This window comes from Moschus berezovskii, chromosome 11, assembly GCF_049115385.1.
Source record: "Moschus berezovskii isolate FMDL1 chromosome 11, NW_MosBer_1.0, whole genome shotgun sequence".
In the NCBI taxonomy this organism is placed as follows: Eukaryota; Metazoa; Chordata; class Mammalia; order Artiodactyla; family Moschidae; genus Moschus; species Moschus berezovskii.
Window position 1 is genome coordinate 83,507,778 of NC_142470.1, and position 14,068 is coordinate 83,521,845.

At 40.2% G+C, this 14,068-nt stretch overlaps 1 protein-coding gene and 1 long non-coding RNA gene across 2 annotated transcripts in view; one reads left to right on the top strand and one right to left on the bottom strand.

The window, feature by feature from the left end:
* Positions 1–7,829, bottom strand: part of EML4 (EMAP like 4) — a 157,361-nt gene extending 149,532 nt beyond the window's left edge. Inside the window, exon 1 of the mRNA XM_088841520.1 lies at positions 7,540–7,829. Within this exon, the coding sequence (XP_088697646.1) occupies positions 7,540–7,564 (25 nt within the window). The 5' untranslated portion in view covers positions 7,565–7,829. The remainder of the gene's footprint in view (positions 1–7,539) is intronic.
* An 85-nt stretch (positions 7,830–7,914) lies between these two features.
* On the top strand, positions 7,915–11,816 carry LOC129539382 (uncharacterized). Its single transcript, XR_008682441.2, has 3 exons — positions 7,915–8,049; positions 8,666–8,776; positions 10,927–11,816. It is a non-coding gene; the product is annotated as an uncharacterized LOC129539382 (long non-coding RNA).
* The last annotated feature ends 2,252 nt before the right edge of the window (positions 11,817–14,068 follow it).

The following is a 14,068-nucleotide window of genomic DNA, read 5'->3' on the forward strand; positions in this document are numbered from 1 at the left end:
CTGCTTATTTAACTTATATGCAGAGTACATCATGCACAATGCCAGGCTGGATGAAGCACAAGCTGGAATCAAGATTGCCGGGAGAAATATCAATAACCTCAGATATGCAGATGACACCACCCTTATGGCAGAAAGTGAAGAACTAAAGAGCCTCTTGATGAAAGTGAGAGTGAAAAAGTAATCTTAAAACTCAACATTCAGAAAACTAAGATCATGGCATCCAGTCCCATCACTTCATGGCAAATAGATGGGAAAACAATGGAAACAGTGAGAGACTTTATTTTGGGGGGCTCCAAAATCACTGCAGATGGTGACTGCAGCCATGAAATTAAAAAACACTTGCTCCTTGGAAGAAAGTGCAGCCTAGACAGCATATTAAAAAGCAGAGACTACTCTGCCAACAAAGGTCTGTCTAGTCAAAACTATGGTTTTTCCAGTAGTCATGTATGGATGTGATAGTTGGACTATAAAGAAAGCTGAGCACCGAAGAATTGATGCTTCTGAACTGTGGTGTTGGAGAAGACTCTTGAGTCCCTTGGACTGCAAGGAGATCAAACCAGTCCATCCTAAAGGAAATCAGTCCTGAATATTCATTGGAAGGGCAGATGCTGAGGTTGAAACTTCAATACTTTGACCACGTGATGCGAAGGACTGACTCATTTGAAAAGACCGTGATGCTGGGAAAGACTGAAGCTGGAAGGGGAAGGGGAAGAGAGAGGATGAAATGGTTGGATGGCATCACCGACTCTATGGACATGAGTTTGAGTAAGCTCTGGGAGTTGGTGATGGACAGTGAAGCCAGGCATTCTGTAGTCCATGGGGTCACAAAGAGTCAGATACGACTGAGCGACTGAATTGAACTGAAACATTCTGCTCCTCATCAAAAATAGCCCATAGATTTAGCATGTATCAATGATTCCTGTCTCAACTAATCTTTATTAAAATGGCTGCAAAATAATCACATGAATGTTTAAGTAGATAACTTCTGGCTATACTCCTAGATCCCTAAGTTATATGCACTTGGTCTCCTTGACCTTAGGAGCTCTACAGGGCAATGGTTTGAGTGCAAGACTAGAATAATCAGGTACAGCTTCCAGATAAAGACAAGTGTACCTGAGCCATGCCTTAAAGATTGAATAGATTCTGAAAAGCTAATGAAGCGGGGAGACAATCAAGACACAAACAAATTCATCAGGAAAGCTGAAAAAAAAACAATATGGTGAATCCTTCTACAAAGTAATTATAATACCCTAACTTATCAGTTTTATAAAACCACATTTCTACATATGGAGTTTGCCTGATTCTAGAACTGCAGATACACTTCTGCTGCTACTGATGATAACTATGGTATAATCATCATATTTAGAGTCAAGAGTCAGACACAACTGAGCGACTGAATTGAAAAACTTTTCAAAAACAGCACAATTCATTATAACTACTACTTCTGATTGTTCATCCACATTTTCATATATGTCAGCGGTCCCGCCTAGTCTTTCAAAGATGGGGAGTAACTGCCATTAAAAACATATCTTTCATATGAATTGTGACCCCGCCGTAAAATAAATTTTATTCTGCAATCTAAGGCAAACATATTTATATGAAATTGAGTTTCCTGAAGAAATATCATGCAAAGCACTAATATTTTATAATCTTTTTTTTCCTTTCCATCTCTTTCTCATTTTTTAAAATATTCATCTTGACCCTCAATAAACTGACTTCTAAGTCCTTAATAAGTGATTCACAAAACCTCCACTTGAAAAACACTACTTAGAACCTGAGATACAGTTCTTTATTAAATTTTCAACAAAGTTTGGAGAAAGTTTTCATTTATTTCAGGCGAAATAACAGAAAAAAACAAGAACATAAAGAGTTATTTAATTTTTTTTAAGGATTCTACTCTGATACTGTGTATGGTAATTTTTAGGTCTTCAAGTTATCATTTTTTTAAGAAATGATGGTAAGAGCAATGGTTGTACATTGCCAGTTATACACTGGTTCCCCAGTAATTTCCCACCAATTTCACAGGATCATGAAATCACCCCTGCTCTGCTATGAGATTTCAAAAACACATGAGTGTTAGCCTTTCAGCGGGTTTACAACCTGGCTGTAGAAATAAGACTTACAGTAATTTTAGGACTTGTAATAATTATTTCTACCTTTTGAGAAGAAATATTCTGTGGTAAGTGCCCTAAGTGTGAAAAGTTCAAGGCTGGATACTATGAGTTGGGAATGAAAGAGAACAAACAAAGAAGAGTGGTCAGAAAAGAAACAATATCTGAGTTGGGCCTTCAAGGGTTCTTCAAGACAGGATAGACACAGGGATGAAAAACTGCCAATCAAATATGAGAAAAAAGAAATAGGTCATTTAGGCCAGATCATGTTAAGACAGTAGAAAGAGATAATGGAGGATCTTGACAGCAAAGCTAAGGTGCTTGAATTTAGTCATTAAGGCAACGAAGCAATCTGGAAAAGGTCCCCTCTCTCCCACCCCTTACAAAACAAATTATAGACAAGGAGAGATTCTTGAGGGTATGCAATAATGCAAACACAGAAAAATAAGGCCTTCAACTGTGGTGTCAGAAAAGGAAAGAAAGGAATGTGAAAAGGTGACAGGAATTGGTAAGTCTCAGAAGAGATTTTAATGTGTAGGCAAAAATGGCCAAGAGTCAAACATGGTTCTAAGATTTTAAGGCTGAGTGATACTTACAGTGAAAAATTAAGAAGCTGGTTTAGAGGAAGAACAGTTCAGATCCAAGTATGTCAGAATCGACATGCAAGTGGGTTATGAAAAGTCAGTAACAGGATAAGGAAAAGAACACTGGGTCCCATCAGAAAAATCTGAGTTCAAGTGAAAAAAATGGTTAGGATTTAATGAGAAAACCAGAAGACAAAATTATATCTATAGGATAATTTTAACTGTGTATAAAAAGCACAGGAAAAGACTAAAAATGTGTACATCAACATGTTAACGTCAGCTGAACACAAATAAACTAGGAATAAAAGATTTTTCCCCCTTCTTTTGTATTGTTTTCTCATTGGATACAAACCTTTCAAATCAGGCTCCTCACCCCCACCCCAGAAAAAGAAGAAAGGGAAAAGAAAAATCTGGATTTGAAGACTTTTCAAAAAACTGCAAACTCCTTGAACTTTAGTTTCCTCATCTAAAAATGGGGAAATAATTTCTTCTCTCTCAAGGTTAGTGTGCAGATTAAATGAGATAAAGTTTTGTAAACTATAAAGCAATATGCAAAGGTAAGGCATTGTAACAGTCTATGACAGCTACAACTATAGGACAAGATATCACACACAGACATAAAAATATACTACAGATTTGGGAAGTAGATTATCTCCTTAAACTTTTAAAACGTTTTAGAATCCATCTATTTTTAAATCAAAATGTTACTGCAATATTTCTTATAAACAAACACTGAGGTTTTACATGCAATATATACATATATAGATATCATATATATATAATTAATACAGTACTTGTCCTACATGCTATTCAAGCTTAAATACAAAGCAAAAAAAGAGCTAGTAGTTATCATTCCCTAATATTTGGACTTCAAAATAAGTTATTTCACAGTTTTAAAAAGCCACGCTCTATTGAGGATAATTTCAGTAATCTCCAAATGTCATCTCTTGATACACAGCACTGCCTTCCAAATGGTGCCTTCCCCTTCAACTCCCACTTCTGGTCCTTTATTTAGGGTTAAACACCTCTAGATACCCATTTAAAACCAGACAGTTCCTGAAGGGCAAGAAGCATGTCATAAAATGGGTACATGTTAAGAAATACTCTAACTCATGTTACAGATGCTGTAGTAACCATGTCATATTATAATGTAAACCTGCCTCAAGCCCTTCAAGAGACAGCCATTAAGAAATTAAAAGCTAAGGAAAAGTTCCACAAGTAATGTTACTATATGAGAAACACTTTTATATAAATAAAGAATACTTGATTAATATTTAAAAATCTTATACTACACTGCTCCTTTAAGAAAGCAAGAGTATATATGAGGTGAGAAATGATAAGTTCTAATATTATGTTAAAAAATTGTTTTTTTCATGTATCTGATAAACTGAAGCATATTATTACTGCACTGAAGAATGTTACATTGCTTATACTAACCCTATAATTTAATTCATTACAACTTTTCTTTAAAAAGAAGTTTTAGAGTTTTGTTTTTAATCTTTGGAGCAGAAAAAGTTAAAACTGACGTGGTTAACAATATGCTTTTTTTAAGGCATAAACACTGACTAAACCTGAGGCTATTTCCAAGACAAGTTTTAAAATTAAAACCTTTAGTATGAAAAAGAGATGCTAAAAAAACTAGGCATGAAACACACCTAACCTATGCCTTATGAAAATCAACACGAAAAGCTCTGTCAACAGTTTTCCACTTCGGCACATAGACCTGAAATGTAAAATGTTTACTATATACATGTTTTGTACAGGTATGTGTGTATATTCATATATACTGATTTGGAGGCAGGACATTAAAACAATTAATTAGTGAGTATTTCCCCCTCATTAATTAAAAAAAAATTGTTTCTAAAGTGCTGCTTTTTTGTATTACAATAATTTGTTAACTAAAAGATACTATGCCTAAAGGAAAAAGTACAAACACCTGCCAGTCCAACTGCCAGAAATCCATCAGCTACAGAGAATAAAAGCATCCTTTTGTTGTTTTTAAACGTATTGACAAAACAAAACAAATACAACAGGTATACAATTTCAATATGGCACATATAACACAGACCAGCACCTAACATTCCTCTCAATGATTTCAAAATCATTACAGTTTTAATTGTCATTAGACATCTCATAAAATGCACATAAATGGTTTCCTTATCTAAACACTCAACAATCAATGGTACAGTCTGAATTTTTAAAGTTTTTCACTTAACAAAATGATGCATCATAACATTCCCTTAAATAATCAGCTTCTCTAGAATCACTGTTTACAAAGCACTCAGATTTTCTGCTTATAAAAACGTAGTTTTATTTTCAAGAAGCCATACAGTATATAATGACACACATACACTTCGTTGAGAATAAATACTTTTAATACTCATGACCCCAGAAAGAACTTCACATGTTTTGCATTCTTGTTTGGTTAAAAAAAGTTTTTAAACATCTACTAGAATACAAGAGCTTGCCTTTACATTCATGGCTTTCTTGAAGGTAAAATAAATATCAACGTAACTCTAAGTGCTAGACTAACGAACTGAAGGGAATAGAAACAAGCAATTTGGCTAGAGTTGGGCAAAACTATGTTTAAAGACTACCAGTAAAATATACCAGCTTTACCCTTCCCCCACTCCCAATCCTTTAAGGTTTCAATTAAGATGGAGCCTAGTTTTACTCATTCAAAGAGGGACAGAAAGAGAAAGCACAAATCTCCTGCTGAGAAGTATCTTCATCAGGAGCAGCTCCAAAAATACTGCCAGGAACTACTGCTTTCCCTCCCTGACACAGGTTCCTCTCTTTAAATATAAGCATCTCTTCTGCTCCTGATTAACATCATACTTAGAGAAGGGAAAAATCTCAAGGTGTCACCCAAGGGTGGTACCAAATGAATAAAAAAACTATTAAATAAATACAAAAATTCAACATCACAGTCAGTTACAACATTCTTTATGAAAAGTGGGAGCCCCAACTAAAGTTTCTCTTTCAGTCTCTACTGTCAGTTACCTTATGAACAAGATAAGAAGGGATAGTTGTTTAAAAACGCATATCCACTTTCAAAATAAACTCAAGTGCACCCAATTAGTGAGAACGACTCCCACAAAACATTTACAGAAGATGAAGTTTTGGCAAGCCTTCGAAGTCCACAAACCAACAGCCAGAAGTAAAAGCTGATTCTAATTTGAGCAGTGATCCCACCATTCCTACAGGCTGAGGAGCCAACAGTGCAGATACCTCAGTGGCACAACATCCCCCAACACTCAGTTTTTTTGCCCAAGTATATGATCACCTCTTTGTGAACACAAAGAACAAGTCTTTCAGTCCAATATGATTAGGGAATAAATCCAGACACAGGCATATGGCTTTAAAAAAAAAGGCAGTGAAAAGCTGATACCTCTTTAAAAGGAGCCCAAAAATGAAACAACTTCACTATGAAAGGAATTATAAGACATCAAAGGTTAGATAATGGACAACAGGTGCATTTGGGGAGGAAAGAGTAACACTCAGTTGCCTCCTATTTTAGGATTTCCACTCTCCAGTGTGCGTTTCCCAAAGAAAGTGTATGTGTTTTTCCCAAATCAAGTCATAGCCAAAATTACGGGTTTTACTATTTAATACCTATAGTGGGTCCACCGTTCTTAAAATATACTTTTTTACATTAAAAAAAAATTTGATCTCAACATGTGTGAATAAACTATGGCCTATGGCCATTGATCCACGAACATTAACCAACTATGAATTTATTATCAACAAATGCAAAGAAAGGCGTCAAATACGCAATATACCAATCCAGCAGCAGGTATCACATAACTGCAGTATCAGCCAAAGCAGAAACTGTTTCTCTCACCATCATAACAGTTGAGCTCAATCTTTACAGTAATCAAATTCCAACAGCCTCAAAGAATAGTAATTCCAGACACAGATTATATGGCTCTGAGTACCAGCCACGAGTTCTGATTCTCTCAACCAGTCACAAAATTTACTACCTTTATTCGGGTGAAAGGGAACACTGAAACAATACTTCAGCCTACTTCCCTTTCTCCATTCCACAAAGACAACATATTCCAAAAATGGAGAATCCTTTCTTTCCCTCACAGAGGCCCCCTTTCCTATGGATTCATGGGCAGGATTACTGCTCCCCAGCATGCCGCCAGCACGCAGACTTCTGCTTTCACTCCTCTCTTAAAGAGGGTCCCCCAACACAGATGCACCTCTTCCTTTCCTGTATTAGGCAAATGATGCTTCAGTGCGACTGGATCTCTCCACCACTACAAAACGTCCAGAGAAGTGGAAGAAGTGAGGGGAAGTTGTCAGTTACTCGGAGAGATACTTAAAAGACGACTCCAAATCTAAAGTGAAGGCTTGAGGAGGGGGGAGGGAACGGGGGTCCCTTCCCTAAAAGGGAGGCTGTGAGTGGGTAAGGGATGTCCCCACCCTGAAAGAGAGTTCGGTATGTAAGACGGGGGAGGACTGTTGCACCCAGAAGAGATTCAGGTTTGAGAGAGGTGTCCTAACCTTGAAGGTGGGGGGAGCCGTGAGTGTATGGGGGGGCGCGCAGCAGCTTCAGGGCGGCCTCTATGAAAGAAGGGGTTCCCACTTCGGGGAAGAAGAGCCCCGCACTGACGGGGACGCTGGGAGGAAAGGAGGGTCTCGCTGAGGAGGGCCGGCATGGGGGAGGGGTTCTGAGTTCACCGGAGCCCGGAGAGGGGCGGCAGGCTCGAGGGGAACATGTGCAGTGGAACTGCTGCCATCCCGAGGGGCAGGGTGGAGAGCAGGCCCGGGCTGCGTGTGCACGGAACAAGGTTCCCACCCCGCGCAGGAGAGGAAGGACTCCCAGCCGCACTCACCGAGGCTGCCGGCGAAACCGTCCATCTTGCGGGGAAAGCGCCGGGCTCCAGGCTCAGCGGGGCGGGCACTTCATTCAGCGGACCGACTAGGGTGGCCGACGCTGAGCCTGACCCGCTCGCTCTCTCGGACGCGCGGCTCGGCTCTCGCCCCCGCAGTGCGCCGGCCCGGGAGCCCCAGGGCAGTCAGCTGCGGCCGCCGGGACCACTTCCCCGTCAGGTTGAGAGCCGCGCCGCTCCGCCGCCTGCCCTGCCTCCCTCCCAGACAGCAGCCGCGAGCGCCGCGCCGCGCCCCGCCCCCGCGCCCGCGCGCAGCGGGAGCCCCGCCCCGCGCACGCCGTCACGCTTCCGACCCCGCCTCCCACGTGACGAGCCGGAGGCGGGGCCTCGCGGACCCTTCCCTCTCACCTTGCCTGAGCTTCGGATTCCGCCCCCCTCGCGGGGGACGCGTGCCTGCGCTTGCGCGGTGGGCTTCCTCAGGGCCTAGGACTTGGGATTTGAAACTGGTTCCGAGTAAGTGGGGATAAAGGGAGACCTCCAGCCTGGCATACTCAGGAACTTCTAAGGATTCCTTCCTTCGCAGCACCTAGGGAGTCCGGAGAGACCCTTCAGAGCTCAAGTCTGGGGCTCCTCTGACAGGAGATGGCCACCCTCGGTGTCTTAGCACACTGAAGAGGCCACCAAGTAGGGGGAGGAATCCAGTCTTCGCGGGTTCTTCCTTTGCCCCAGTAGAGTGAGGGACAGAGATGACGGTGAGTCTTCTTAACTAGCTCAAGGCCATCACTCCACAGACCAAGGCCCACAGCAGGGCAGGGCCCAGGATGTTCCAGAAGTAAGGAATGTACTGGACAGGACCCAAGCGTTCATCTTGCCTCCGCTTCAGGGAGGACACTGAGCCTTAGAAAAGACATAACCTGCGCAAGGTCAGGAGAAGGAAATGGCAGCCCACTCCAGTATTCTTGCCTGGAGAATCCCAGTGACAGAGGAGCCTGGTGAGCAGCCCTCTATGGGGTCGCCCAGAGTCGGACACGACTGAAGCGACTTAGCAGCAGCAGCAGCAGCGCAAGGCCATGAAACCTGATAAAAGCAGAACTAACACTAATTCCCCCCTCCTGTTGTTTTCCACCAGGGATGCAAAGCCACCCCTGACAGGACAAATCATGGGATTGCCTACTAGGGAACTATAACAAAGGGTTGAAGTAATCCTGAGATCCAGGCCCAATTCCATGTGACTCAAGAGGTGAGTTATCAAGTCACTAAACTCACTTGGGCCTCATTTTATTCAATTGTAAATGGAAGACTGGACAGGTAACCAAAACATCTAAACCTTCTTTTTCATCCTCACTCCCACACACCTGTATTCTCCATCCTTCTAAAGACCTTCCAGTGGTTTTCCAAGGCCCTCTTGGGAGTACGTTGTATGGATCAGGGGACTAGTTACAGAGGAGAAATATAAGGTACCCAGGAACTAAATTGATCTATACAGTAATAAAGAGCTGACTTAGAAGAGATTAAGAGTGATTTTACAGGCTTTCCTGATGCCTCAGAGGTACAGAATCTGCCTGCCAATGTAGAAGACTCAGGTTCCATCCCTGGGTCTGGAAGATCTCCTGCAGAAGGAAATGGCAACCCACTCTAGTATTCTTGTCTGGGAAACACCATAGGCAGTAGAGCCTGAAGGGGTACAGTCCACAGGGTGGCAAGAGTCAGACATGACTTAACAACTAAACAACAACTAGTCCTTTTAGTCCGTTGCAGGAGAGAGAAAGATAAGAAAGAAGATGAGAAAAATGAAATAGCAGCTGTTATAATGAGAGGCACTTGGAGGAACTGGATGGTTCAAAGGACTGTTTAAACATTTTGTCAAAGTCTTATAGTATACTTTTCACTTTTGATGTCTCTTTAAAAATCTTCCCTGAAAGTCTAAATTACTTTAAATTTCTTTTTTGGATATCAGACCTGTGTGTCTTCTGAATACCATGCTATGGGGAAAAGGGCCATAAAGCAGCCAAGATAAATTCAGGTTACAGACAAAATGGTGTCTGAGGTTTCCTCTTTCTTCGAAATTATTTACCCAGTGTTTCCTTTGCTATGGGCATGTCATATCTGTATGATTCTATTAAGTCTTAATTGCTGAATTTTTGAGACATGCTTACTTCTGACAGCTGTTCTTCTGTGCCTGTATGCAAAATTTTCTGCTTTAAGTCAAAAAAAGCATAAGAACTTGTATACTGGTATATATACACATTTAAAAAACCTTTTTATTTTGAAATAACGGTAGATTCATATGTACTTGATAGAATATCCTTTACCCAGGTTCCTTGAAGTAGTGATATCTTACAAAACTATAGTACAATATCACAAACAAGATATTGATACTGATACAGTGGAGATACAAAATATTTGTATCATTTCCATGAGCTTGAGGATCCAAATTGTCTTTTATAAACACACCCATTTTCCTCCCGATACCATCTGCTCCTTCACTCCTGGCAACCACTAATCTGTAATCCATTTCTATAAATGGGTCATTTCAATGGAATCATGTAATATGTAATGATTTGGGATTGGCTTTTCTCACTCAGCATAATTCTCTGGAGATTTATCCAGGTAGTTGTGAGTATTAAGAGTGTGTTGTTTTTATTGCTGAGAATTCCATAGTAGGGATTATCACTGTCTGACCATTCATCTGTTGAAGGCATTTGGGATGCTTCCAATTGGGGGCTGTTATATAGAGAGAGTTGCTGTTAATGTTCATGTACACATATTTTTTTGTGAACATATTTTTCATTTCTCTGGGATAACTACCCAGGAATTGGATTATTTGGTTGAATGGTAGCTGTACATTCCATTTTTTAAAGAAACTACTAAATTAAAAATTAAAAATAATAATAATCATTTTTTTCTCCCAGTTTTATTGAGATATAATTGACATACAGCAAGTAAATGTATATTTTTAATTCAGAGAAGGGTCCATGTTTTGTGGGAGCCTGACACATTTACTATTTATGGGGCCCCTTTAAGAAAAACTAATATAGGGACTTCCCTGGTGGTCCAATGGTTAAGACTGTACTTCCAATGCAAGGGATGCAAGTACAGTTCCTGACCAAGGAACTAAGATCCCTCATGCCATGTGATGCAGCCAAAAAAAGAAAAAAAGCTAATACAAACCATACAGATACAAAATTAGGTTAAATCGAGTATTTATTTAGACTAAGAAAAGTAACCACAATAGATTATACATTTTAAGAAGACTGCAAATACCATAAACATTATAAAATTGAGAAATGTGACATCTAATTAAATGTCCAATGCATTTTTACTAAATTTCTTGGTTGTATATTCTTTGATTACCTCTTCAAATGACAATGATTTTTTTTTCCTTGATAGGTGTTATTTACTGGGATCCTGTCATATGAGCCTGTTACATGATCATGCTATATGGGAACCTGCTATATAGGTTTTGTGCCCAAGTACTTTGTATGCCTGACCTCATTTCAATGTCACAGTAAGCCTGTAAGATCAGTGATATGAATATGACAGTGATTTTTAAATAACTTTTTAATAGAGAGGACAAAAGAAATGTAGTTTTTCCTCTGGCATCATTGTTCATCAATCAGTCTTTATTATGGACAGCTGGGATGCATAAAAAACCATCTCACACATATTGAACAGGCTGTAATACTGCTGCAGGAATTCTGATTGATCCCATTTCATGTGATTACCCTTTAAAAAAACAAGAAATAAAATGTATGATGAATTAAAAAATAAAACACTGCGTTATTGAGTATATTTCTAACAGAAGAGAACTTCCATTTTGGTTTGACATCAAAACCAGATTCTCCACTTACAGTTTGTGCATGTCTGATGATTAGAAGAATTTCCGCTGGACTAGCTCTGGCTCTTTATGTTTCAAACCTTGTTTCTCCCACACTACCCACGTACTTGCAGTGCCAGCCGTGTGTTAACACCACATTATGACCTCTAGCCCTGTAACCTCCATGACAGGATGCCAAGTGAATCAGTGCAAAGGGCCATAGATTCCATCCTGGAATCTTGCTAAACAAGGAAAGCCAGCAATAACTGAATTAAATGGGACTGTAACCCATGTAAGTATGTTTCATTAAGCTTGAAATTAAATGTATCCCCAGTTCAGCTTTCCCTTAGCCAGATACCCAGAATACCCAGGGCCACTCCAACATAAACTGACATGAAGGGAAATGTGAGGAAGGGGAGGGTGCGGTGGAAAGACGCTTTCTGGAGCCTTGGCAGAGACCCTTAGAGCTTAAGTTTCATTAATTTCTCGATAAATCTGTCTCTGCTTTTTGTTCTGTTTTTGTTCCCCTACCAGGGAGGGACTGAACCCGAACCCTTGGCAGTGAGAGTGCAGAGCCCTCACCACTGAACCAGCAGGGAATTCCTCTGCCTCTGTTTTCTTTACTTACATTTTTACAAAAGAAATTCATGCTCATCCTAATTAGTAAAGTCAACGAGAAGTTTATTAAAACCAAACACAAAGGACAGAAAAATGAAATAAATGCTCATTCAGAAAAAGAACAAATAGGAGGAGAAATACAGTAGTCACTTATAGTTCACTTATCCACAGCAATTCCAGAATTCTGCTGGGATAGTTACTATGAAGGGTAAGAAAAGTTCTTTGTTTAAATCTTACGCATCTTTCCAAGGAATTCCCTTATCTACTCCATGGTCCCTGGCTACGGAGAAAGGGTGTTGGGGAATACATCTTCCTTAGAGTCTGCTCAGCTCACTTCCTACTGGTGCTAGTATGAAATCCAAAAGTTACTTTCAACTCAAATAATCAAAGGATTTCTTTGAGAACATGATTCCCTCAAAAACTTGGTAGGCTTTTGATCTGCTTGCTTCCAGTCAGCAATGTGTGCCAGTAACCACACCCAAAGTTCTTTCCTATACACAATTTTCAAGAGTGATTTCTGTCTTTGTTTTCCTTCCTTGGTTCCTCTTTCTCAATTTAATGGGGGCTATCTTCAGGCCATTAGACTTGGATGGGAAGACCACACTCTCAATCAGATCTTTGCTGTTGAGTCTGGGTCTAACTGGGCCTTTGTTACTCACAGGTTTTTAATATTTTGTTTCCTATTTCAGTGTCAAGAAGTAGCTTTATAATCTTTCATCCCCCAAATTTCTGGACTTCTAACTCCTTTCCATTCCGTTCCATCGCTCAGTCGTGTCCGACTCTTTGCGACCCCGTGGACTGTAGCCTACCAGGCTTCTCCGTCCATGGGATTCTCCAGGCAAGAATACTGGAGTGGGTTATCATTTCCTTCTCCAGGGGATCTTCCCGACCCAGGGATCGAACCCGGGTCTCCCGCACTGGGGGCAGACACTTTAACCTCTGAGCCACCAGGGAAGCTCCTTTACTACTGCTTAAAAAATGGCCAGTTCTTGCTTGAGCTTTTCTCTTTGTTCTAATGCTTTACTAAAGTTAGCAAATAGTAGACAACACATACTACCAACTCTCTTTCCAAAACCTTCTTGTAGAGCTATATAGGCTTACTAGGCAAGTAATGTGCTACCTTTCAAGTTGTCACAAGCAACAGTTGTAGCAAATCTTTTGTGATGACATAACAAACTCTCAAGTATTCTGCCCTCTGATACCTGTTTCCACACCATCCCTACCCAACTACGAATTCAAAATCATATATTTTAGGTTTTTTTTCCTTATAGCAGCATGCAACCTCAAGGTTTCATCTTCTGTGTTAGTCAAGATAGGCTGACTGCTATTAAAAACAATTCCAAAATTTCAGTTGGCTTAAAATAATATTTTTTGTTTACTCATCACTATCCAGTACAGATCATCAGGGACTCTGCTCCATGAAGTCATTCAAGGATCCAGGTTTCTTCTATGTTAAGTCCACTCTTTTCAGTCACCAAATAGGGGTAGTGGTGGAAGAACAGGGAGAGTCAATCAGGAAAATTTACGGTCCAGACATGGAAGTATGAACCTCACATTCATCCAAACTCCATAGTTCAGAATAGGTTGCATGACCACAGTTAACTGTCAGGAAGACTAGGAAATATTGTTCATGTAACCAGAAGGAAAACAGAAACATTTTGGTAACAACGACCCAAATAGTTTCCCCCATATTCCTTTTCTTATCACTTATCAGAGTTGGAAGTTTTCATTTCCTTAAATGACTATTCAATCAGTATCTTACCCATTGGGTTGTACACTACAAGAAAGGCTTTTAGAAAATAGGAGTGGGGTCACACTGCCTAGATTGAAATCCTAGCTCCACCACTTACTAGCTATGTGACATTGGACAAATTATTTAGCCTCAGGTTTTTCATCTGTAAAGTGAGAATAATACTATTTCTACTCCTAGAGTTTTTGAGGGGACGCAATGAGATAGTACATTAAGAACCCTTAGAACAGGGCCCCATATGTTGCAAGAACTTGGTATTAGCTGCTGCTGTTATTAAAAGTGGGCTTGCACTGTGTTTGCTTTTACTCACCATTATATATTGAGTGCCTATTACAGACTAGCTGTTC